We start from the raw sequence: 25950 nt of genomic DNA, 5'->3' as shown, positions 1-25950 counted from the left end.
TATTTTAGCCATACATTTCACCGATCCTCGACTTCACCTGAAATTGTCAGAAAGAAAGTACATAACTGCACCTTAACTAGTTCTTTGTAAATAGTTTAAATAATTATTTGTACTTTTCAGATGTAAGCAACAATATAATATTCTCAATTAAACTAATTATTCCACAAGTAACTCTGAGACTTTGAAACAGTCTTTACTGAGTTATTCCAGAGATTCAAGATGATGGAGAAAAAGAGCAATCCATTGGTCTAAATTCAAACCTTGGAAGAGGCATAGTTAGAGAGTCTGAGCATTTGGATGCTTTGTACCATTTGCATAATAAAGTTTACCTGCGATAACTTAAGTGTATTTCAAGGATGTTCTCTTTCATAAATTTCTGGAAATGCTACCAAGTGAAATAATATGATATCACCTGACTATAACATAAGCAGTTGGTGTTACTAAACGGTACATAGTAGCAATTTGAAACTGGCTTCAAGAAATGAAAGAGCCTGGAACGACAGCTGCAGCAACTTTTTCTTAGATAGATGTTATTTATGAATCCATATCATGTTAGGTTCAAACTAAGCTGAGGGTTAACCAATCAATCACACATGCCAGTATTTCAGTACCACCATAATGTAATTTAATGAATGTGTAGGGATATCTCAATACTCCCATGGCTCATGTGCCCCAACCTATGCCATTGATACCTTCACCAGAAAGTCATTCTGAAAGGTAAGAGTAAAGTATCCGCCTTGTTTATAGCTAATTGAATCACTATTGAATCAAATTTCCATACAGAAAACTCTCAGTTTTGAATGTATACTCCAGCAGATAAAGAAGAGCCAATATTAAGCAGTAAACACTGCTGTTACAGCTCGGAGAAACTAGGGGAGCAGAAGATAAGTGTGTACCATTAATTTAAGTGGGTGCATGAAAAGATCATGCTATGACTACGTCTAGAAAGTTTTGTTTACAAAATAAAGTCAGTTTCTTCTGACTTTAGTTCTGGCTTAGGTACCATTGTAATCGATTAAATATGGAATTTACTGGTCAGTTTAACCTGTGCAACTGGAAAACTCATGTTGTGTTATTATGTTATCTGATGTTCACCAGATTGATCCCAGGAATAGATGATCGCAGAAGTGCATGTAGAAGAAGTAAAAGTACTCATATGTACGCAAGTAGTGTTTCATGGTTTATACATACAACGTTTAGTATGTCAATAACACAGTTATAGAGCCCATGTATAAAATGTACTGTTCCCGTCCAAAATATAAACAGCATTAGCTTGGGCATTTATTTGTCCAAAGGGGGGCATGCCTCCCAGTGGCACAGCAGTTTGTCTGTGGACTTGCAACGTTAGGAACCAAGTTTCGATAACTGTGATGGGCAGAGAACAGATAGCCCATTGTGTAACTTTGCGCTTAACTGCAAACAATCATTCAAAGGGGATAAAATCCCGTTGAAGTGGTATTATGTAAGAGTTATACCCATTATGGTCTACCTCAAAGTAAATGCGCTAACATCAACACATCTGATCCCACTAGTTGAGAACTGTGTAGTCACTCAAATTTCACATAATGGAAACAACTCAGATAGCTTACTAGCAGAAAGCATATGCCCAATTAAAAATTTTATGAGTAGAATTCCTTGGAGTACTATGGGTGTAGCCTGTGTTGAAGTACAACAGATGTGAATGGGTGAAATCTTACATTCTTCAGAAAATGATTGGTTATTTCCAGTAGTGATCACCTGGAAGACAAAAGACACATCCTTGTTCTGCGTTAATATTAGATAAGTGAATATGGTAACTCGCGTTATTGTCTTTCCAATAATGCAAACAGATCAATGTTTAAACACATTGGTTTGATACATTAAACCAAGCATCTAAATATTGGCCACTCGAACTGGATAATGAAAATAAAGCTTGAACTACTTTTCGTACGAAAAATGGCTTATACGAGTTTTTGCATCGTGCAGCTTGACCCATATTATGTAACTGTCATTTTCGAGAATCTAATGGAGCATACACTGAAGAAGTTACAAAAGAAGGAGCACCTGATTTATGTTAAACATCTTTATGTTTGTTTGCAATTTTAAGTATGTAGCTGATAACATTAAGATGGTATTTCAATGGAAAATGGCAGGCTTAAAACTGAAACCTGAAAAGTGTGTGTTCATGCACACAGAAGTGAAATTTCTCTGTCATATTGTGAATAGAAGAGGAATCTATACGGATCCTACTAAAATAACAGTGGTACAAGATTTTCATCAACCTGTTATCAAATGACAAGTCCACATTTTCCTTAGTTTTGCATCATATTAGTTGCGATTTGTGACTAAATTCTTCAAGATTGTCTCTTACGAAAGCGAGTATGCATTTCAGATTGAGTAAGGAATGTAAAAGCCCTCTAATAATGAAAAATACACACAAATGGTAAATATAATGTCCAAGTACCAATTACAAAGTGATACTATACCTCCAAATAATTAAGTCGTGAGATTGAATGAAACAAAGAAACTGAAAAAACAAGAAATATGAAATGAACGATCTTTATAAAACTATATTTAAAACATTATAACAGTACGTGTACTTGCTGTATATTACTATTACTGGATGACGGACTATCACTTCTACTGGTTTCTCTAAGAATAAACAACATAAATGACCCAGCATGGCCAAGTGGTTAAGGCAATCGACTCCTAATCCGAATGTCGCGGGTTTGAATCCCCGTAAAACAAAACACGCAGAGGGACTATTATTGTATTTTACTTAGTTTAAATATCATGTTCAGTTTTACTTAATACATCACTGTTTCGCAGATTTGTATTTCTTGTTTTAGTTATTTGTTAAGGGAGATACTACATTACAACAGTACACAAATACCAGACTACTACATAATAAATACGGTAAAAGATATTTAGCTCTGGCAGTTGTAAAATTGTTATTATTTTTCTTGTGATTTTGTTCGTGTAGTTTATATAGACACACATGAGAATTTTTTATATTATTTTGGTGGCTATATTATATTTGTCACCCAGTGTTGTTTATATTATTTACATTTTTTTTCCTGTATAGCTAACCCTGAATATTAACAATAACTGGATTGCACACACGTGTTCTTTCTTTATTGTTGCGTAGAAATGTTTTTCAAACTTTAATTTCATTTCTAGTTACCATTCAATGTGTAACGTCGCAAGCTGTAAAACATAGAAATGAGCAACTTAAAATATTTTATTTTGGAAACAGTAGTTGTTTAATCAAATCAGACTTAGACACCTTTATTAAAACTTAATTTAACTCCCGACGATTTTGGATGCTGAATGAATACAGTATCCATTACTTTGTGTAAAAATTTTTTTTTAAATTGTTTCCATACTTTAAACTTTCAACACTAATTCTGTGAGAAAAAAAATGTGCTTCAAAACATTTCATAATCATGCTATTATGAAATTATATTTGTTATCTATTAACAGTTAGTTAAATACATATTAATATGTTTTAAATGAAACTTGTAAGGTTTGGTAAATAAATATAGAAAACTTTCCCACATACTGAAGGTATAATATTTATGTTTTGTTTATTGTATATTATCAAAATCCTTAATCAAAATAAAACAGACAAGAAAATGTTGAAAAACGTATATATTTATAAATTGCTTCAAGTTATGATAAAACAACAAACTATAGTATTAATGACATTTTGTATAGAAATGATTTAATAAAAAACTAGTAAAATAAATTGATTAATAAACATATTCAATGTTTAGTACAGTAACTAGTACTAATTTAAAAATCGTAGATGTATCACTGCAGTATACACTGTAAGCTCTGAATATCATAAAAGCATTATGGTATACTATCCTACTTACATTGATTCAACCTTTAAACCTCAAGATGTGAGTAAGGTTCATCAAAAAATGTTCAAATACTTTAATAAAAATGCATATTTTACATAGATAAATGAAAAAACAAACAACAATTAATTGGCCACTTGACTACTTCAGTCAAAACTTTCCATAGTTAAATTTGAAATTTCTGAAAGTGCGTGCTTGTGTCTTGATATGAAATTTTATGAACAATAGCACATGTTACAAAATAAAAATAACGTACAAATCTTAACTGGACATATTTTTGAAATGTTTCTGCTGTATTATAAAATTGAATAAGTTGAAAGAAAATGAAACGAACAAAAATATTCAATATACAAACCTGTTTTATATTTCGTATTTAAGATTCATCTATTTTATTTTCCATGTACGTGCATTTCACGGTTGTAAGATGCATTAAATAGAACGAAAAAATTATAATTCACTTTACTTACAACAAACTTATATTGGTTTGTTTATTTTCTTTTTGTCTAATGGACAGAATTTTATTCAGGTTATTACATTTGTATCATTACAATATCAAGTACATACTTATATTAAGTCAAAATGCAAATTTATATTACTGCAATTGGCAACGAATTAAGCTCCATTTGCACTGCCTTTTGGATAGGCCCTGTTATAGCATCAGCTATGGTCATTTTCAAGGCGTTACTAACCAAATTTACGATGATTTCGAGAACTAAGTCCATTGATCCAAGACCCTTTACGTCTATCCAAAGATGGCGAATATTTTCGATTCTAAATGCTTCAATGACAGGTTTACTTCCACTTCGGAGCTCTTGTCTTACTCTTAAGTACACCGAAATGGATCGTATTGATAGGAAAGCATATCCAGTGGGACCAATTCCCATGAAGTGAGTAGACCAGTCATAACCACCTGTGAGATTACTGAAACCTACACTAGCTTCTAGAATAACAGCATTATCTTCGTAGGTTATCAGTACATCACCAGTACGATGGAGTGTTGATAAACCAATTAGTATTCCATTGACAATTTTCACCTCACCAAAAAGACGAAAAAACAAAAACTTTTTCTGGAAAGTTTTTTTATGGTCAGGCAGTTTAATAGGATCAAGGTTATTCTTCACTATCTGTTTAGAAACTCGCCTCAATGCATCATCAAAAATGGTAGTCGAGTCAGAATCAATAAAACCCTCTGGAACGTGTTGTAATTGTGCGTCTAATTCTTTGTGCAGACTTTCTCTCACTTCCTCTAACATAGACCTTTTAACCTGATCAAAAATTATACCACTAAGCTGATTGAGAACAGTATTACTAATACTTGACCAGGTACCTCCTCCAAAGAGATTATCAAAGTGTAACTGGATATCAGAGACCTCGATATCAATGTCAACAGAATCTACTTCAAGAGTTTGATTGGTGGTCACGATTCGTAATTTAGCACGACCAAAAGTAATGATATCCGAGATGTTCATCCAGAATTCTCCTCCTCCATCAATAGAGAAGAAAGTAACAGATCCTCTCAGCATATATTCTCCTTCTAGCCTCAATAATTGTACAAACATCTCCACGCTTGCTTCCATGGTAGCCAGATTCACCTGAGCTCTTTTTACTTCCAATCCTTTCAGTCCGTGCAATTTCAGGTCCCATAGGTGACCATTTACAGTTGAAAACATGGTATCGCTGCTTATGTTGAAGTTTGGGATAGGAAGTGGATCGTGAATAAATTCTTGTATAATCCTGCTTGGATTAAAGGTGCCATTTCCATCACTTCGAGCTTTACCAATAAATTCTTGAAGCCGAGAACTTAAAACTTCTTCTACTTGCCTTCGATATCGGTCGCGTTGGTGCTCAATGGAAACTTCATCTATTTCAACACATACAAAAACAAAGTTTAAAAGAAAAGATATAAATCCATATGCTACTTAATAGTATTATCCAACTAGTGTATTTTTATATTACAAGAGACTGTACTTAGAGTTGAGTGTTTGGTTCCATGGATTTAATATTAAAGTTGATTACTAGTACTCCGACCGTCGCAGGTTCGAATCCCAGTTACACCAAATATGTCCGCCCTTACAGCTGTGGGGACGTTATAATGTAACGGTCAATCCAACTATTCATTGGTAAAAGAGAATTCCAAGAGTTGGCGGTGGGTGGTGATGATTAACTGCCTTCCCTCTAGTCTTACACTGCTAAATTAGGTACAGCTAGCGCAAATAGCCCTCGTGTAGCTTTGCGCGAAATTCAAACCAAACCAAGTATTCCGACCTTTCTTTCAAAAACTAGAAGATTCACTCTTGTAGGTGCGAAAATGTGTCGCTACAATACTTATAATATCAAGAACGACAACGCAAGAAGTTTTAGTCAATTCAGTTGTGCAGGTTTTTAAAGTTTCCAAATGTTGAATTTGAACCTTATTAAAATCTACCAGAGATACTTTGTTAGAATTTGTATCCATGTTTGTGACCAGAAACTACGAACATTTATTGTAATACAAAATGCGAAAAGAGGTGTGGATGCAGGATCAGACCACCATCTTTTCCTTGGAACAGTTTGAGTAAAACTGAAAATTGTCAAGGATAGATGAGGCAGACTCCACCATAAGTACAATGTGCAGAATCTCAGAGCAAGAAAGATATCGGAAAAGTTCCAATGCCTGCTGAATAACAAATTTGAATTCTTGAGTGACCTCATCAAAGAAACCATCAAGGATCACCTAGCTAAACTCCTCGAGACCTTCGGAGCACTTGTGAAAATGAAACAATATAGGAGTTGATAATTTTGTGTACCTCAGAAGTGTTACTTGAAGGTCTGGAGACAAAGATGTCAGCTCATAAATTAACAAGGCTGGATCCGTCTTCATTTCTCTTCAGCCTATATGAACTTTATCATCTCTTTTCTAAAAGACCAAAGCTAGACTGTTCAACACCAACATGAAATCTGTTAACCTTTATCGCTCAGAGGCATGACGAGTCACCAAGCACATTACAACCAAGATTAAGACCTTTGTCAACAAGTAATTCCGCAACATTTTGCACTTATTTTGCCTAATGTCATCACCAACGCTGACCTTTGGGAGCAGACACATCAGCTGCCTGTCCAAAAAGAAATTATGGAAAGGGAATTGGAAGCTTCATAGCAGTGTAATAAAACAAGCGTTGGTATGGAACTTACAGGGGAAAATTAAGCTGGAGAGACCAAAAATGACCGTTGAGAAGGAGATCAAGGTTGTTGGACTCTCATGCTCTCAACTGAGGTGGACGGTCCAAAGTGAAGTCCGATGACGTGGAACATCGTGGCCCTGTATTCCAGTCGGAACTAACAAGAATAAGTCAAGTAAGTAAGTTACCATTACATTGTGAATAGCTGTATTTTCTTCACGAGCTATGTGTATATTGTGCAAACAAAAACAGGATGCTTATATTAATGCAACACATGTGATGGTTCTACAATTATTTTATGTATAGGAAAAGTATTTGTGTCCCTATATTATAAATTTAATGAACGTATCCTTGACCCACGAAATTTTTGTTAAACCTGTGTTTGAATCAAGTACTACAAAAGGTCTTGAGCTGCACTAAATCTTCATGAATGAAACCGAAGCAGAGGTTCGTTTATACAATACACAAGTTAAAGATGAAAGTTGATGTGTTTTTCTATGTAGAACGTGGGAGTTAAATGAACAAAAGAACTTCATGCAGAAATATATTCAACCACTTGCTGAAAAAAACTTACAACAACGGTTTTACCAAAGTTCAAAATTTCACACGAAAAAAATTACAACAATCGTATTTTTAAAGGACCTAATTTTTGTTTGAGTATTTAGTGTGTTAAGTTTAATCAAAGCAACTCTTTGCTAGAGTTGTGTACCGTGTTTACTCGCTTATAAGACGGGGATTTTTCCTCGAGATTTCGGGCTCAAATTGGGGCCCCGTCTTATAGGCGAGGTCTACAGACATAGAAAATAAATTTAGTTCACTCAGAACTGTGCAGATATTTCAGACAGTGGAAATAGGGAAGTGAGCTATCTTGTTATTATCAGATCTGTGATTGTGAGTCAGCGCATCGTTCGTTGAAGGGCGCGCGGGACTTCGTTTTTCCCTATAACATCATACCGGTAAGCACAATGCATCCACAGTGCTAACGAAGAAGAATCAATAAAGACACATCTTTTAGCATCTTGTCGGTTTCTTCCCGAACACTTGGCTGCTTCTCGGTACTAGCTTGCTGTTGGTAAGTACCTTGTTGTCAACACCTACTGGTATTCAATAAACAGAAAAAATTTACCGTTACTATCATGTCACAGAAGAGAAAGAGACACTCATATGATGTATCATTTAAGCTGAAAGTCGTTGAGTTTGCTAAGGGAAGTTCCAACTGTGCAGCAGAGCGGGAGTTCGGCGTAACTGAGAAAACGGTCCGGGATTGGAGAATGAAGGAAGAAAAGCTACGAAACGCTTCCTCCAAGACTTTGAAGAAGTCTCCTTCTAATCTGAAATCGAAATATCGTATACGAAACCCAAAATTAGGTTTCTATTAATTTCCATTTTTTTCACTTTTCTCTCGTTACCTGCTTTCCTTCCTTCGTCTTATAAACGAGTCTAAACAGAATATCGACAATCTCTCAGGTGAAGTTGGGACCCGTCTTATAAGCGAATCGTCTTATAAACGAATAAAAACGGTAATAGAAGTATAACATTTTTATGAAATAAAATAAACAGCCAAACAAACGTAGAAAACAAAAAAAAAAACTTGTAAGGAACTTATAACACTTAGATGAGATATAGGCAAAGTAGCTTAAAACGTAATAACTGGTGGCTATACAAAAATTGTAAATACACTTCTACTCATTCAGTAACACTTTTAAAAACAATCTTATTTGTATTTTGTATATAAACACCGCTATTCCAGGTTTCTTGCTTTGGTTGTTTGTTTTTCGTAAATCAATCATTTTTAATGGAAACTCGATCAGAATAGTAAATTGTATCAATACTAGATACAAACACACACATAAATAAATAGCAAATACGTTGCGTGTGTTGCTTTTTTTAACTGTATCATGTAAAAATAATATTCTCTATTTTATATTAGTTTTGATAAACTCACCTGAATACAAACCATTACATACGATTTTGGAAAAGAGTATGGCAAAGAAAATAAACAACTGCTTCATTTTCTCTGTTAAACTGTACGTTTAACTGTCGGATCAGCGTCTCCTATGTGTATTCCAAGAGTTATGAAACGTTAAGACTATTGTCTCTCATTTAGCCCCCGAAATAAACCTTGCTCTTAATAAGGATTTCCTGTTGATACGGAAAAGTCTGACTAAGAAGAGACTAAGTGGTGTTGGGTAAACTGAGGACTATGACGTCACGTACCACCACAGTTAAGACTCGCGTATTGCTGTAATTGCAAAGATACTCATGAAAACGAGTAAAACAATCCAAATATCACGTGGTTTCAGTTTTTCCATTCATGGTAATCTCTTTTTTATAGCTTACAGGCATTGGTCTTAACACCATGACTGACATAAGCCTTAACACCATAATTAATATATATTTTATATTTTATTTTTTTTATTTTCGCGCAAAGCTACTCGAGGGCTATCTGCCCTAGCCGTCCCTAATTTAGCAGTATAAGACTAGAGGGAAGGCAGCTAGTTATCATCACCACCCACCGCCAACTCTTGGGCTACTCTTTTACCAACGAATAGTGGGATTGACCGTACATTACAACGCCCTCACGGCTGAAAAGGCAAGCATGTTTGGCGCGACGCGGGCGCGAACCCGCGACCCTCGGATTACGACTCGCACGCCTTACGCGCTAGCCCATGCCAGGCCATCTTTGTAAGAGATAGGTTGAATAAAGAATGAACAAAATTTTATGTCATTTACCCGGGCACTGCCAGATGGCATATCTGTCTTTGTGAGGGGTAGGTTCAATTTTTTTTTTTTCTGAGTTAGCCATCCCTAATTTAGGAGTGTAAGATAAAGGAGAAAGCAGCTAGTCATCACCGCCCACCGCCAACTTGTGGGCTAGTCTTTTACCAACGAATAGTGGAATTAACCATAACATAATAACGCCTTCACGGCTAAAAGGGCGAGCATGTTTGGTGTGACGGGGATTCGAACCCCCAACTCTCAAATTACTAGTCGAGTGCTCCAACTACCTCTTCATGCCGGCCCTGTTTCAATTGGTAATGAACAAAAGTTTTGTCATTTTTTACGTTACACTGGTTAGTAACGGGTATCTGAAGCTCACCATAACAATGAAGATGTCTACATATAAACTGTCTTTTCTTATCTGTTTTCAGTAATAAAGTTTTTGATAAACGCTTCAATTTTATCCTCGTATTCAAGAAGTTACGTTCATATTTAATGTAATTTTGCTTACTAATCAATGTGCTGATAAAACAGTGTTTGTACTTATTGACAATTTTATATCTCTATCAGTCCGTTTAGCGTCTTAAAACTAAGAATTAACGGAACAAAAGATGGAGGGTAACCACGTGACTATAGATCCGATTTCCAGTCTCATTGCTACAATGACACGTTTCGTACTTTGGAAGCTAAACAAGAGAAGGGGTAAGGTTCAAATTTTCGGTCAGACAAGAGTAACCTGAGAGTCGGTGGGGGGTATGTTTAATAACTGCTTTCGTCTTAGTCTATCATTTCAAATCTAGGGCCGGCTAGTGTATGTGTTATGATCCTATTATCAGCCGCCCAGAAGATCATAACGTACTGATTTAACACGTTGTGAACTTTGTTTGTGCGTCAATGCGCTCCCTCCCTGATACAGCGGTATGTTTGCGGATTCACAACGCTAAAAACCGGGTTTTGATACCCGTAACGAGCAGAGCACTGATAGTCCTTTGCGAAGCTTTGTTCTTAACTTCAACAACAACAAGAAAATATGGTTGTAAAACTGACCTAGGAAAAATCATAGGGCACAAAACAAACGGAGTCAGAAACAAAAACAAGTCAGAAATTAGGGATACTATAAATTTGGAATTTTAAAGCGTAACGGCCGAGTGTGGCCAGATGGTTAAGGCACTCGACTCGTGATCTGAGGTTCGCGGATACGAATCCCCGTCACACCAAACATGCTTGCCCTTTCAGTCGTGGGGGTGTTATAACGTGACGTTCAATCCCATTAGTTCTTGGTAAAAGAGTAGCCCAAGAGGTGGCGGTGGTTGGTAGTGACTAGCTGCCTTTCCTCTAGTCTTACACTGATAAGGTAGGGACGGCTAGCGCAGATAGTCCTCATGCAGCTTTGCGCGAAATTCAAAACAAACCAATTAAAGCGTAACAGTCCAACAAGTCAGAAATAAGATTGAATCAGTCGAACTGAATCTGAGGCAAATTTTAATCTGTTGAAATCAAAGATCAATCAAACTTTAGAGCATATGAATTTTAAAGGTATTTTATTGATTAGTATAATGACATGTTTTTAGAAAGAAAGGGAAATATAATGCAGAGTGCTTGTTTGTAGTTAACCTCAAAGCTGCACAATGGGTTAGCTGTGCTCTGCTCAACACGAGTATCGAAACCAAGTTTCTGGTGTTGTAAGTCCGCAAACATACCACTGTACCACTGGAGGGAACATTTCAGATGGTTCAGTAGTAAGTTATGAAAGTGTTTTTGTTTAACGCAAAGACACATTGAGCTGTTTGCTGTGTTCACTGTGGGAAGATCGACCCCGGGTTTTAGCTTTGTAAATCTCAGACTTACCGCTGTCTCACCAAGGGACCCGTAGGCTTATAACACTAAAAACTGAATTTCAATGAGCCGTGATGGTCACAGTACAAGAAGTTCATTGTGTGTAGTTTTGTGCTTAAGAACAATAAAAAAAGTGTAATTCGTTTAGCTTTTATTATTCCTTATTTCAAGTTCACAATTAAATTGTTTTTGTTATTGTTGTTGTTATGAAGAAATTGTTATTGACTTATTGAAATGTTGGGCAAACAATGGGTACCAATGGTCGTCAAATCATTTATATAGGCATTCTGGTTTTTTAAATTGTCAATACCTGTGTCATAGTGCACAAATAAATGTTATCTTTTTTTGTATTTTATTAATCATTAAAATTTATGTTTGCTCGAAATTAGAAAACAAGAATTACAAAAAAGCATTTGTAATAATCCCCTAAATTCTGGGGTTCGATTCCCCATAATAAACACAGCAGATAGCCCAGTGTGGCTTTGCTCTAAAACAAACGCAAATTGTTTGAAATATGAACAATTAAGTTGAGGTATGTAGAAATATAATACTTGTATAACCAATCTACAGGTGGTGTAGCCTGGTAAAGACAAGTCAGAGTTGCGAAAATGTGGCCCAGAATAGCCAAGCGTGTTAAGGCGTGCGACTCGTAATCTGAAGGTTGCGGGTTCGCATCCCCGTCGCGCCAAACATGCTCGCCTTTTCAGCCGTGGGGGCGTTATAATGTTGTGGTCAATCCCACTATTCGTTGGTAAAAGAGTAGCCCAAGAGTTGGCGGTGGGTGGTGATGACTAGCTGCCTTCCCTCTAGTCTTACACTGGTAAATTAGGGACGGCTAGCATAGATAGCCCTCGTGTAGCTTTGCGCGAAATTCAAAACCAAAACTTGCGAAAATTTTTCGTTGTTAACTGCTGGCCAGGCAGTTCGGGCGTTCGACTCATACTCGGAGGGACTCGAATTTAGCTTCTTGTTACACTAAAGATCTTCGCTCTTTTAGCTGGGAGGACGATATAATAAGATGGTCAATCTCACTATTCTTTGGTAAGATAGTAGACCAAGAGTTGGCGGTGGGTAGTGATGAATAGCTGCTTTCTCTCTTGTCTTTTCCTCCTAAAATAAGGAAGACTAGTGTAGATAACCCTTGGGTAGCTTTTTTGCGAACTTTCGAACGAGCCAAGTAGATTTTCGGTGGTAAGGGCACTTATAAGTAAATATGTTTGAATGATGAACAGGTGTAAAGTGCCCCGTTAGAGAACCATTTATTTCAGAAAAACATCTCATAGAGCAATTAAAGTTTTTAATCATAAAATATGCATAATGAAATTGTGTTGATTGCATTTAAACACTTATTATTACTTTGTTCTTTGATAATAAGCACAACGTTACAACGAATATTTAAACCCAGTTTCTAGCAGCGTGAATTCACAGATACACCGTTGTGCTAGTGGGAGGGCCAGCATTATATAGAAATAAATTCATTTATTTTTATGTAATCAATTGCATTTCCAATCCTATTAATTTTCATCGTAATAGACAAGGCATTTTATGCAATTACATAAATAAATAACGAGAAAAATACACAAATGATATTCCACTTAACTTTTCCTGTAACATAATTACAGACTAAAAACAAAAAATAAGAACATTAGTAAACATGTCCAAGAGCATTTACACAACGTCATATTTATTTGCTGCTACTTCAAAGTTCGAAGCTAATTACTCATCTAATGGAGGCTTCCGGTTGATGTTTTTGAAAGTAATATAGAAGGAGGTCATGAGAACCTACAAACAAACCGCTGTAAACGATAGTTAATATCGCATTATCACGTGCACCCTGTTCACGTGTGTCTCTTTCATCATGGCCCAAAGAACAATAGAAATGTGATCATGAATATTTTAAAACGTTTATTCTGTATTTCATTCTGGCAACGTTCAAGTACATCTTTCATAAAATAAAAATAATAACACGTATGAATGTCGGGTTTAATCTTCAGTTCATTGAACAAACTTGTACGTTACGTCACCTACACGTGCTTTAACCACGCTTCGTCCCCCAAGTGGGACAATGGTTTGTTTTTGTTTGTTTGTAAATAAGCACAAAGCTACACAATGGACTATCTGTGCTCTGGTCCCAACGGGTATCGAAAGCCGGTTTCTACCATTTTAAGTCCGAAGACATTCTGCTGTGCCACGGGGGCGGAACAATGGTAAGTATTATGATTTACAGCGCTAAAACAAGAGGTTCGATTCCTCTCGATGAACACAGCAGATAATTTAGAGAATAGTTACACAACAAACGAAAGAAACGTTGATTGAAGTCTATAATAATAACAGATCCTGTCTGTCTATCTGTATGACCATTTTGTAGCTCCAAGAGAAAGAACCTAGAGATCTAAAGTTTTGCACGTATACTAAAGGAATTCTGAGGGTGTGCACATGGGTGTTATTTCTTATATTTGTTTGAAAACTATTTTGGCCAATTTTCTTTGTCATATAGTTTTGACCTATAACTCTTAAGCCCTATAAAGTATCGTATTATTTTTTTAATATTCACTGAATGAACAATATGTAGAGGTTTTCTCCCAAATACTGTTGAAAAAGAGTAAAATGGTGAAAAAACTTGTCACAAATGGCAAAATATTGGCAAAAATGGACGTATTTTACCAAAAATTAACAAACTTTACAAAAACATGGAACCAAACATTCATAAGTAGTTAAAGGCAAAGGGAAGGGGGGAACAAAGGCATCAGGACCTCCCAAGTCCCAAGAAACAGATCCTCAGAATACTAGAAAAGGTTTGCATGTAAAAAAAAAACTTTGGAAATGATATCAAACTAAACCGTTAAAGAATGTTGGCGCAGGAGAGGACAAAAGAGTTTTTTTTCCTCTCACAGTTTATTGTACAAAATCTAAATGTGTGATTTTTCATTCTATTTTTTTCTAAATTCGGGAAATGTTACCAACATCATCGTTATATGGAGGGCAAAATATAGAATGTATAAGTTAAAATTAATATAATTTCATTCAAAACCTTAAATAGAATTAACTTTGGAAAAAGACTTCAAAAACAGTGGAAAAATACTGATGATTGTGAAATAAAGATTCAGACATAATTTAATTAAAAGAGGTTTAAAAAATACAAATTAGGCTTTCATAATTTATAATTTTAGGAAATGGCATCAAGCAAAATAGATAAGGAACATTGGCACATTAAAAAATCGAACATAAACATAGAAGAAAAAATACAAATCTGAAAATTAAAAAAGTTGAATTGAACTAAAATTGGAAAACGACAACAACCAACGGGAAGAAAAATATAAATTAGAAAGTACTGGAGAATACGAAGAATTAAAAAATGAAAATAAGAACACAGGAAACAAAAATCAACGAAGCTTATTTAAAACCATTTTTTTCTAAAAATTGAGTCAAGTTTGGGAATAGTAACAAAGAAATCAATTAAAGAACTGGCACATTGAAGTATATAAGATAATAGAGATGTTTGACTGGTACACTAAGGCCTCTTTGAATCATGAGGGAACCTTAGAATTCCGCAAAGGAGCATGAGTATTTTATCCTAGTACTGAATAAAATACCAAACAAATGAAAATTATTATGAAAGCATGTCAGTTATTGCACACATCGGATCCAAGCATCGTTGACTATAAATAGTAGAGAAAATTAAATCACAAAAAATGATACTAGCAAACATAATTCAAAAATAACCTCTGCTGAAAAATACATATAATAGAGAAACATCGACAGTAAAGAATAAAATCGAAAATAAATATATTTATATATTTAAATGTGTATATTACGTCACAACCATAATAATAATACAAACGATTTAAATTACCAACTTCAGCTATTTACAAAAAAAATAAAATAAAAACACATTAAACGAAATATTCTTTAATCAAACCATAAAATAAATATAAGGTAAACACATAATGAAAGTTTTTTTATATGATGTTAAATAAGCGAAAGTATATAAAAATGATTTTACAGTTTAAACATAGAAATAATCTTAAAACCCGATACAAATCAAATCCTACAGATAGCTCTTGAATTGTTTGTTTTGAATTTCGCACAAAGCTACTCGAGGGTTCTCTGTGTTAGCCGTCCCTAATTTAGCAGTGTAAGACCATAGGGAAGGCAGCTAGTCATCACCACCCACCGCCAACTCTTGGACTACTCTTTTACAAACGAATATTGGGATTGACTGCCATATTATAACGCTCCCACCAAACATATTTGCCCTTTCAGCCATGCTTCACCATGCCGGACCAGCTGTTGAAGCAACTCATCACGCTGATAATCTTAAACTTGTTAAGAAATTATCATAGTGTCAGAAGATACAATATGTGTGGATGCTCGAGGTACTCATTGAGCATAATACAAATATGCACACTAAAAAAACCCACAGTGACAGAGAATTTTACTTTAAAATATAATTGTCAATCATTTTCATTTGTTCTATTACCCAACAAACCCCAAAACAAGGCAAGAAACCATTGTTGATATACCAAACCAGAAAGCGAGTATAAATATATATACTCACCAAATTATTAATCTTTCTTCTTGTTGTTTCAGTCGAGGTAACCCTGCAATTACTTTATCACTAACGTCAGTTTAAACCTAAATTTACTCTATGTATTTCTGGGCAGTTCACTACGTCATCGCTTAGTTGTAATAACTGTTAGTAATTTTTAAAAAATCATAATTCTAACGTAAACGATGTTATCATTACCCCTTGTTTTTGTACATAAATCTGGTGTTCTTAAATAAAGCTTAAGTACAGGATGAAATAGGAATTACCAGCCAATAACAGATGAACATTAGATAACATTAATGCAAAACACTTAATGTTTTTTGTATACTGTACAGTCGCTGTCTTTAGGACACTAATACATATATTATGTATGAAGTGAAGGAGTATTAAAAAATCAATACACATAATATTAAATTTTATTACACAAATTCATAGAATACACTGATTTTCAGTCAGCGGGACTAAACATCATAAAATAGGCAATAAAAACGTTACTTAAATGCTGGAGGGATGGCAGTGTAAATAAAAAGTGAAAATAATATAGGAATGATACAGCTATACATACATAATCCCTACATAACTTTCAATACTATCATTTTATTTTACACTGTAAAATGTATACATGATTTTAATATTACTGAAGTTGGAAATTATATATATTACTTACTGTTGGTACGGCCCCCCAGTGACATAGCAGTATGTCTGCGGACTCACACTGCTAAAAACTGGGTTTTGATACCTGTTGTGAGCAGAGCTCAGACAGTCCATTGTGTAGCTTTGTTCTTAATTGCAAGCAAAGAAACTGTTGATATGCAGTTTGTTTATTATAATATCATAGTAATGTCAAGATAGGTATAATTGTAATGTAATTAAAAGCTTAGCCCTAACACATAAAGAAAACCAAGCAGAGTCAAAACATGTCTTGATTATTATTACAAACTATCACAGACTATCACTGTGAGGTTGGTCGAATTAATCAATCTCGTAACCATTTTGCACTCACGCATTTTACAGTGTAACATTAAATTATATTATTTAAAATCGTATAAAGATGACCTATGTATAGCTGCACTATCCCTATGTTCTTTTTTGCGTTCATTTTGGCACTAGTATCTCTACATCATTTTACATTTACAATATGTTTTATTACTTGTAATGAAATAAAATGAAACAACAAAAAGTTGTACATATCATACATATGTACATTCACACAAAGCATGATCTTATATGCCCAAAAGTAGGCTCTTTAAGATGGTGGTAGGCAGAATGTTCTTGTGTAGTGTCTTCTTTACTTTGTCAGGCATGTTTTTCTTTTGATTAACTCTGCATGAGCCTGGTAAAATTTTTGAGTAATCTTGAAGGAAGTAATGTCTGTTCGAGCCAGTTCTTTATTCTTCTTTTGCTGGTACATAGCTGAGGCTTTGGTCTCAGTTCTGTTTAGAGCTAACAATGGTTTTCAGTATTATGGTTTTCTCATGGCTATAGTGAATCAGGATCAAATTGATGCCACTATCAGAAATTATGAACACCATTGTTGCCCAAAAAAAGATGAAGAAAATTGTGGTGATTTGACAAACAAGATATATGCCCCCAGTTATACCTGTTTATATAATTATATAAACAGAAGCAGAGATTTAATACTCTTTTCGACATTGTTTAGGTGGATTTTTTATTTTAAGAATGTAAAAATCTTTTTAGGTGTTTGGATGCTATGGTCCCACATGCAGACTTAGGTCGTGGGCTTTATTTAATAAAACCTTTTATGAGATATGTAAATGAGCTCTGTATCATTTCCATTTTGCAGGTTTCTCCTGGTCATGAATACAAGATCATGGTTGGTGTTAGGTTCCCTGGTCAATAACAGTCTTGATGTTGTACAGAAACCTCTAGACTCAGTCTTGAGTCCTCCAGCCCACAAGTTACTTTATGACCCTTAATTATACATACCTTTGTGATCTAAAGAGTAAAACCTATTCAGCATCTCTAGAGGTTATAGGCTGTAGTTTTCCTTCCCACGTTTGTGGTCAGATAGAGATAATAAATACAGTTCTTTACAGCATCGGGAAAATGCTTATGTCTAAGAGAGGATATGATATACTCTTTACTTTAAATTTATTCCCTTTCTCTGGAAAATTTTACCTTCCACTTTTTACTGAAGTACAAACTTGTGCTATAAAAAAGTAAAAGGAAACACAGAAAAGTAACCCCTATGAAAGCACAAATAATACAAAAACATATCTTATGGTCACAGTATCAAATTTCTCTGTACTACCTTACTATAATGTATTCTCAGATTCACTGATTGAACTTTCATATAGTAACTGTAAATAACAGTAGGAACAATAGGATAAATATAATAAAGTTAAGTTGGAAATGTGACTTGACTGAGTTGAAAAAAAAATACTTTGTTTAACAACATGGTAAAATAAATTTTTATTTAATATAACAACAACAAGTCAAAAGAATGAGTGCACAGAACTTCTAAGTCACAAAAGGAAATTGTAGAATTCCCTAATTATTCTCTAGATATTTGTATAGCTGCACAGTCTTCTGGACTGAGACATGATGTACAAAGAAGCAAAAACCTCATATTTTTCTATTTTAAAGCATAAAAGGTTTCCAAGCCATTTGTTGTTCAAAATTAAAGTATGGAGAGCTTAACTTTGGGATATTTATAAACTTAAAAAACAGCACTGTTACGAAGAATGTAAATACAAGATCCTAACATAACTTTCCGTTAATGTCACCTTTGATAAATACAAAACTGGGGACACATGAAATAAGATTGGTACTGCACAAGATCGGTTTTCTGTATGAAAGTCTGTAAGCCCTTTAAAATCTTTATTTCCCAAACCTTTTGCATATTTTAGGTAATTCAAATGGCTTATCTATCTAATCTAAGAGATAAAGAAAATGTGTAGCGATAGTAATTGTTTTGACTAACAGCTCTTCAGAAAATGTATATCATAACTTAAGTTTTGAATTGTAACGCTGGCTGAATGAAATAAAAAGATTGGACAATAGAGTTTTACAATGAAGCAAACACTTTATTTACTTGATAAGCACAAAATGTGGAAAATATCAGACATTTGACAAGTGTCTATGTGTATAGAAAAGAAAAAAGTGTTGTCTGTATCTTATAGTTTAACCGAACTGGTGTTTCGGACCCAGTGAAACCATTTATGGGAAGAACTCGACTTCCATATGAGGAATGTTGTCCCCAGTTTGAAAAAAAAACAACAACAAAAATTCCCCAAAATACTACTTCTTTTAATTCCCTATGTTTGTCATGAGGTTTATAGAAGAAATACATGAGAAATAAATGTTTAGGCAGGTTTTGTTTTTGTTATTATCCCATAACTATCATTCTCTCGTGTGCCGATATTGGTGCAGTCTCAGAACTATGACCCGAAATATGTTACAGAATATCTTCCTCTTGTTGTTTTTTTTAGAACAATAATATATTAAACTAGATGCATTCATCAGAACAATGAAACTAGCACGACTGCAGCAAGATTTTCCAATACTGCCGGCATATGGAATTGGGGTCAATCCAACGGGTATACATTTTCATATACAAGAGTTCACGCATTTAAAGTTATGGTAATTTTCTTTAATAAGCTTCTATGTGATTGATTGATAGTTAAAGTATGAACTGTTAATCAAATACATAAATTTGCTTCTTTTAATGCATAATTAAGTATTTGTGAACACCGCCAATTATGCACAAAATTTATCTTATAGCATAATCTCAATGTTCTTTGATGGATTGTTCAGGCAGAGTATTCGTGATGAAACTTTATAAAATGGACGGCAACTGCCTGTTGTGGAGACACAAGTGTAGAGGACGACGTTTCGAAAGTCTTCTGCTTTTCGTCTTCAGGTCAGTGATTTTTTCCAAAAATCAACTAACTTGTTATGGTCATATTGAGACTACAAACAATCACCATTATTTGTTATTGAAAATGTCAAAGCAAGTAAACAGAGATCTTTATATAATATTTATGGCTAAAACTTATAACTGGAAACTGTGAAGAATGACATTTTGCATAAATATTTTCTTTCCAATGTCACAGTTATACGAAATGTTAATTTTAGTCTTCATAACCAGTGTGGAGTATCTCTTCATTTTGTATATTCGAATAAATTTGTCAAATTTTTCAGACATTCGTGTTACACCTGCGATCTGGTAAACAATATGTGAAAGGTCATAAATCTGCATTTATTCACGAGTTGAGACAAAGATTAAATACAACAATCATATTGTTTAATTAAGCTCATAAATGTTTAACTATGTTTCATGACCTCCTAGACTAAGGTCACACTCATTTACTGGGGTGATACATTGCCTTGTACATGCTATCATGTGTTATGATTTGTTTGAATATAGAATTTTGGTTATTCATTCTTTCCAGTTCCTTTTTTTCCGTTTGTTCGAGATTATTTTTTGCTTATCAGTTTCTGAATCTGAAATCTATTGGGAATAGTTATAACTTTCTGCTGGACATCTACGTACCTAAGTATTATACTATTGTCTGATATAATGATTTCTCTCAGAACAATCGAACAAGATTCACAGAATAGATTGTTTAGTGTGTGCAATGCTATTCTTCCCAAGAAATGTGTGCTAAATACTTCACAATTGATCATCATTCCTACAGAAGAGTAAGAGGGGATTACTCTCAACCAGTGACGTAATAATGGGGATGCAAGTACAAGTTTTCAAACCAAATGAAAAATTGGCCAAGATAAGAAAACAAATTAAAAAATATATGACAGGATGACGATGTGTTAATGCTTACATGCATAATATAGTAAACACCGTTCCAGATTTACATCAACAAGTTCAGTAGTATTCTATATTGAATTAGTACTAATGCTTATTAGCTCAGTCAAGTCATCTTAGTTTCAGCAATTTTACAATGCCCAGTGTAGTATCATTGTATATTTAATATGTTGTTAATGCTTAATGCTTAATAAATAATTATATCAATTATAATAACAAGCGTTATACATACTGAACCGAATTAATGTTAATGGAATGGCATTGATAATTAATTGTCTCTGCTTGTATGGGTTAATAATCTGATAACTCAATGGGTTTCTTGGTTGGAAACAGTTTGAGAACCACTTGTTTGAAGCTTTTCTGTTGTAATAATTATTTGACTTCTTTATTTATTGGATACGCTATTAATTTTCATTTTGTCAGTAGTCTAGTTATTGTGAGTAATGCTCAAAGTTTTATGCTTTTTTAGGAGTTATATTTGCAAATAACCGCCACCCCAGAAATAATCACAGACAATTTGTGCAGTTAATGTATTTCAAGTCATAATAGTTCATGCTTGTTATGTATGTTTATGCTTTATACCATTTGATTTTGAAATCTTGCAGAAAACATCCATTTAAATCGAAATCGACCCAGTGGATTATAACAAAGAAAACAGGTGATTCAGGCAATGTCTGGATCAATTTTGACGTATGTGACGTTTTCAACATCAAGTTCAATTGGAGAAAGTCCTGAAGATATTCAGAGTGGTGAATCTGAAGGCCATGTACAAGAAACAACTTCACAAGAGGATTCAAATGAGAGAAACCAAGGATTGGAGGATGGCAATTCATCTTCTAAAAGCAATGAAACTGATGAAGAGAAAGAAGACGCCAGCAAAAGTCCACACAAACAGAAGGAAGACTCTTATGAAGAAGAGGAGACGGATAGATTTTTCAGTTTATTCTAATGTCACTTCTTGGCAAATCGTGGTTCTGAGTGACTTATTAAGAGAGGAAGTGAATTCTTCCAAAATAGGGATGAACCTTTAAGTACAGTTCAAAGACAAAGAGAGAAATCCAAAGTGAAGAGTCAACAGCTGACCACGTTCTCTAAGGCTCTACCAAATGCTGAGAAAGTTTTGATAACATGGGTGGTTTATTCTCTTCAAAATAAAATTTATTTTGTTTTTGTTGCATATTGTTTGCTCTTGATGACAAAGGAATTGGAACATTCAGCTTTGTCACCGTGTTTCAAGCATTGTGGATGCTGAACCCAAAGGTGTCTCACCATGAGGCTTCTGAGCAGCATCTCTCATGTCAAAAGAAATGAAAAACCAAAGAAGCAAGGTTAAAGCTTCAGAAAACCATTGATCAAGTTCATCAAGCAGCAATGGACAAAAAAAGAAAGAAATTAACTGTTTTTATGGGGATCCTACAGTTTCCCTTGATCTTCATAATTTCCATAGAGGTGGATTTCCAAATATCCATTTTGTATATTCTGGTCTTTACAATTAAGGTATCTTCTGAGTTACATCTCAGCAGATTCAGCATACTTGTCTTTTGCTGGACATTTCTTTTATCCATTAGGGGTCTTTTTATGGAGTGATGTTCATACATCTCCCAGCGATTTTCTCTCACATTATTTTCATGCTTGGACAGCCTGCTGCTGCGAGTTTTCCCCTGTTGCTTTTAACAACATCTTCAAGATTATAAAGAGGGCATACTTTTGTCACAGTTTTGTCTTTCTATTTTTCAGGACCTCTTGCACCTTGCTTTCACTATATCTCACTTTGTGAAGAGTGTTGCCCAGACAGGTGTGCTTCTCTCAGTCCAGTTCCATATTAACAATCAATTTGACCATTCATGCTACTGGTTGCAATTGGCATAATTGAGGTGTTCCATAAGATAATCTAGGTGCTTACCACATAGTATTATTATATCATGGACCACCGCTTATAAACTATCAAAAGTAAAGCAAAAGGGAATTGCCTGTCCCTGCCAATCATCAGATTGAATAAATCTGGATCAGTTTGTTTTTAAAAATTTAAAGAACTAGTTTTACCTATTAATTATACTATTTCCAGAGTACATTTTTCAGAACTTCTCAATATGCACTATCCCCTAGATTCTACTAATGGAGCTAGGGAATTCTTACTATACTCAATTTACAGTTGTTTTGGTTGTGGACAGATGCTTTTCCTCCAGAATGTGTGTCTTCTGTCCATCTTGGAAAGGAAAACAAACTCTCCACCCGAGCTTCTGTGGAAGCCTTTTGGTAATTTAACTTCAGATTTGACACCACACTATCTGGTTAGAAGAGTATATGGCCCTTCTCTTTGATCAATGTTGATTCTGTATATGTTTCATGGTAGTAAGTCCACTAATTGTTCATAATTCTCAACATAAAGTAGTTCCATCCTAGGCTCTTGGTTGAACACAGGTTCTGCACTCTCTCCATACTTTCAGGAGCAAATGGAATATTTCTTGCCCACTTAAATGGGGAGTGAGAATGAATATTCGTAATATCAGACAGGAAGAATTCTGTTCCTCTATATACAGCATACATTATCTTGAAATTCTGAACCTGGAGTGTTGCCTTTCAAACTTCTTCAAGTGTGGGAGAAAGTTTATCCACTTTAATACAACTTACATTCTTTTGATTCTGTTGGTAGCTGGTGTTAAATGCATCAATCATTCAATGGCTATGGGTTGTGATTCTAATCAAAATTATATATGTGTGTGTGTGTCTGTAACAGTGCAGTCCAATAGCTCTAACCTCAAATGTGGGATATATGATATATATTTGGTTGCAGTTGGCCTATAATGATTACTCATGTACCATACAACCCTTAATACAGGAACTCAGTTCCAGAAAAAGAGCATCCTGTGCTGGATGTAATATGGTATGTCAGTGGATGGTAAGTAGAAGTATAACATTTTCTTAAAGTGAAAATATATATGTAAAAATGGCTGATATGGGTTGAGAATTTTTTTTATGTAGAGCAGTGAACAACATTTCGACCTTCTTCAGTCATCATCAGGTTCACAAAGAAAGAAAGAGGTAACTGACCGATAGCTGACCACATGTTTAAAGGTGGTTGTGTAACTGAGCGTAGGAATGTAGAGGGCGTGTTTAGATGTTGGATTATATTCATTAATATAGGTATAAAGGTGTTCCTTTGTGTTGGATAATTTGGGCTTGAGTTGCTGTGTAAGTAAGGCTTATTTAATTTTGCGTTTATTTATGTTTGTTTCTTTATTTAGTATTTGGGTGTTTTTTTTAGTTATGTTGTGTTTATTTGATTTACAGTGTTCGAAAACGTGTGAAGGTGACTTTTGTGTTCTTTGAATCTGGTTTCCATTTTTCTACTTGATTCTCCAATATAGAAGTCGTAGCAGTTATCACATTGTATTTTATAAATAATGTTGGTGTGGTGTTTGTCAGTGTAGTTTTTACATGGTATAGACCTCAGTTTTGTGCCTGGTTTTTGAATAAATTTCATATTAACTGGAATGTCATATTTTGTTACTAGTTTTTGCCAAATGTTGGTTATTTTTATGCTGATGTCGGAAATATATGATATGCAGCAGTACATGGTTTCGTGATTTTTTAATTCGTGAGATATATTTACTTCTGTTGGTTGATTTTGCTTTCTGTCTAGGTGTGTGCGTATAATGTTTTCTACGGTTTGTGGAGGAAACTTATTGATGTTGATGAAGTATTGTTTTATTTTCTCTGATTCATGGTTAATTTTATCTGGTGAGCATAGTTTTATGGCTGTGTTTATTTGGTTTCTTAGTATGTTGAGTTTTTGTTTGGTTTCATGTGTTGAGTCCCAAGGAATGTATAGTCCAGCATGGGTGATTTTTCGGTAGATTTCTGTTTTAAACTGTGTATCGGTTTTTGTAATTTTGAGGTTAAGAAATGATGTTTGATTGCTTTCTTCCGTTCACATATGAAGTTAATGTTGGGATGTATAGAGTTAATGTGATTGAAAAAATTAAGTGCGTGTTCTGTAGATGTGAATCCCTCAATTGTTTCGTCTACATATTTGTACCAGTATAATGGTGGATGTAATGCTGTGTTAACTGCTTGTGTTTCAACTTGTGTCATAAAAATATTGGCTGGAACTGGTGATACTGGGTTGCACATGCTTAGGCCATCAATAGACATTCCCAGCAAACAATTAGCAACCCTCATAGAATTCATCACGATTAAGACAAACTTCATGTTTAACAATCACAACTATATTCAAATAAATGTTTGAGAACAAATCCTCACAGATGAAACAAAATTCTTAATCCTCATAAAACGTTCTTTTAAAATCGGATCATAATTTTGTCAATCTTTACTATTATTCAGCCAAACACTTTGGTTGTTGCAACAGAAGAATAACTTCGGAAGTTTATTCCAAGTTTGACTCAAATTTTTGATGAATTCTCTGGTGAAGATATCAATGTGGAAACTGGACGACTTTGGAGGTATTTGGAAGCTGCTAAAATCAGCGTTAAAGAGGCAAAGAAAAATTGCCAGCATTGCAATTTCTGTAGTTTATTATGAAATGGGATTTTTGTGAATCTCTGCCAAGCTTATCACTGTGTTTGAGATTTCTTTACTGTTTGTGTGTCTGTTTGTTCATCTGAAAGAAATTTTTCCAAAATTAACTTCATGAAAACTTATTTTGCTTGAACATGAATCAGAAAAGATTCACAAATCTGGCTTCAAATGTATCTCAGGACGGCTGGTACGAATATTAACACTTTTACTAATAAAGCAGAGAACAACCTTTTCACCTTCCTCGGTCAACCTGAAGATGACCTAGAAAGTGTTAATACCATATCAGCCTTTCTGAGATACATTTTATATTTCAAATGGGCTTCTCGTCATCAAGAAATATGTCTTTACTTTCAATTAAATATTAATATGCAAGGAAGGTGAATTTTGATGAGGTCATTGATCAATTTGCAGAAATTAAAGTTCGAAAGCAGAGACTGTAAATCCTCTCTATTTACATTTAAAAAATAGACTGAGCGTTGAGGCCGGATTTCCTGTGTTTTTTGTATCAAATAAAATGCA

General features: G+C 34.5%; 1 protein-coding gene across 1 annotated transcript; it reads right to left on the bottom strand.

Annotated features, from left to right (window-relative positions):
* Nucleotides 1–3615: 3615 nt before the first annotated feature.
* Nucleotides 3616–9244, bottom strand: LOC143239836 (uncharacterized). Its single transcript, XM_076481396.1, has 2 exons — nt 8946–9244; nt 3616–5703 (listed from the first exon to the last, which is right to left on the bottom strand). Exons 1-2 carry the CDS (start codon nt 9010–9012, stop codon nt 4430–4432), a joined length of 1341 nt encoding a protein of 446 aa, XP_076337511.1. The 5' UTR covers nt 9013–9244; the 3' UTR covers nt 3616–4429.
* Between the last annotated feature and the right edge of the window lie 16706 nt (nt 9245–25950).

The sequence above is a fragment of the Tachypleus tridentatus genome, chromosome 13 (genome assembly GCF_004210375.1).
Source record: "Tachypleus tridentatus isolate NWPU-2018 chromosome 13, ASM421037v1, whole genome shotgun sequence".
Classification (NCBI taxonomy): Eukaryota; Metazoa; Arthropoda; class Merostomata; order Xiphosura; family Limulidae; genus Tachypleus; species Tachypleus tridentatus.
The sequence above is the reverse complement of the archived record's forward strand: the minus strand, read 5'-3'. Positions and strand labels throughout refer to the sequence as shown.

Coding starts and splice junctions, on each gene's coding strand:
- LOC143239836 (XM_076481396.1), bottom strand. CDS start 9,012: ATGAAGCAGTTGTTTATTTTCTTTGCCATACTCTTTTCCAAAATCGTA. Junction 5,704..8,945: donor ATGTAATGGTTTGTATTCAG/GTGAGTTTATCA, acceptor GTGTTGAAATAG/ATGAAGTTTCCATTGAGCAC.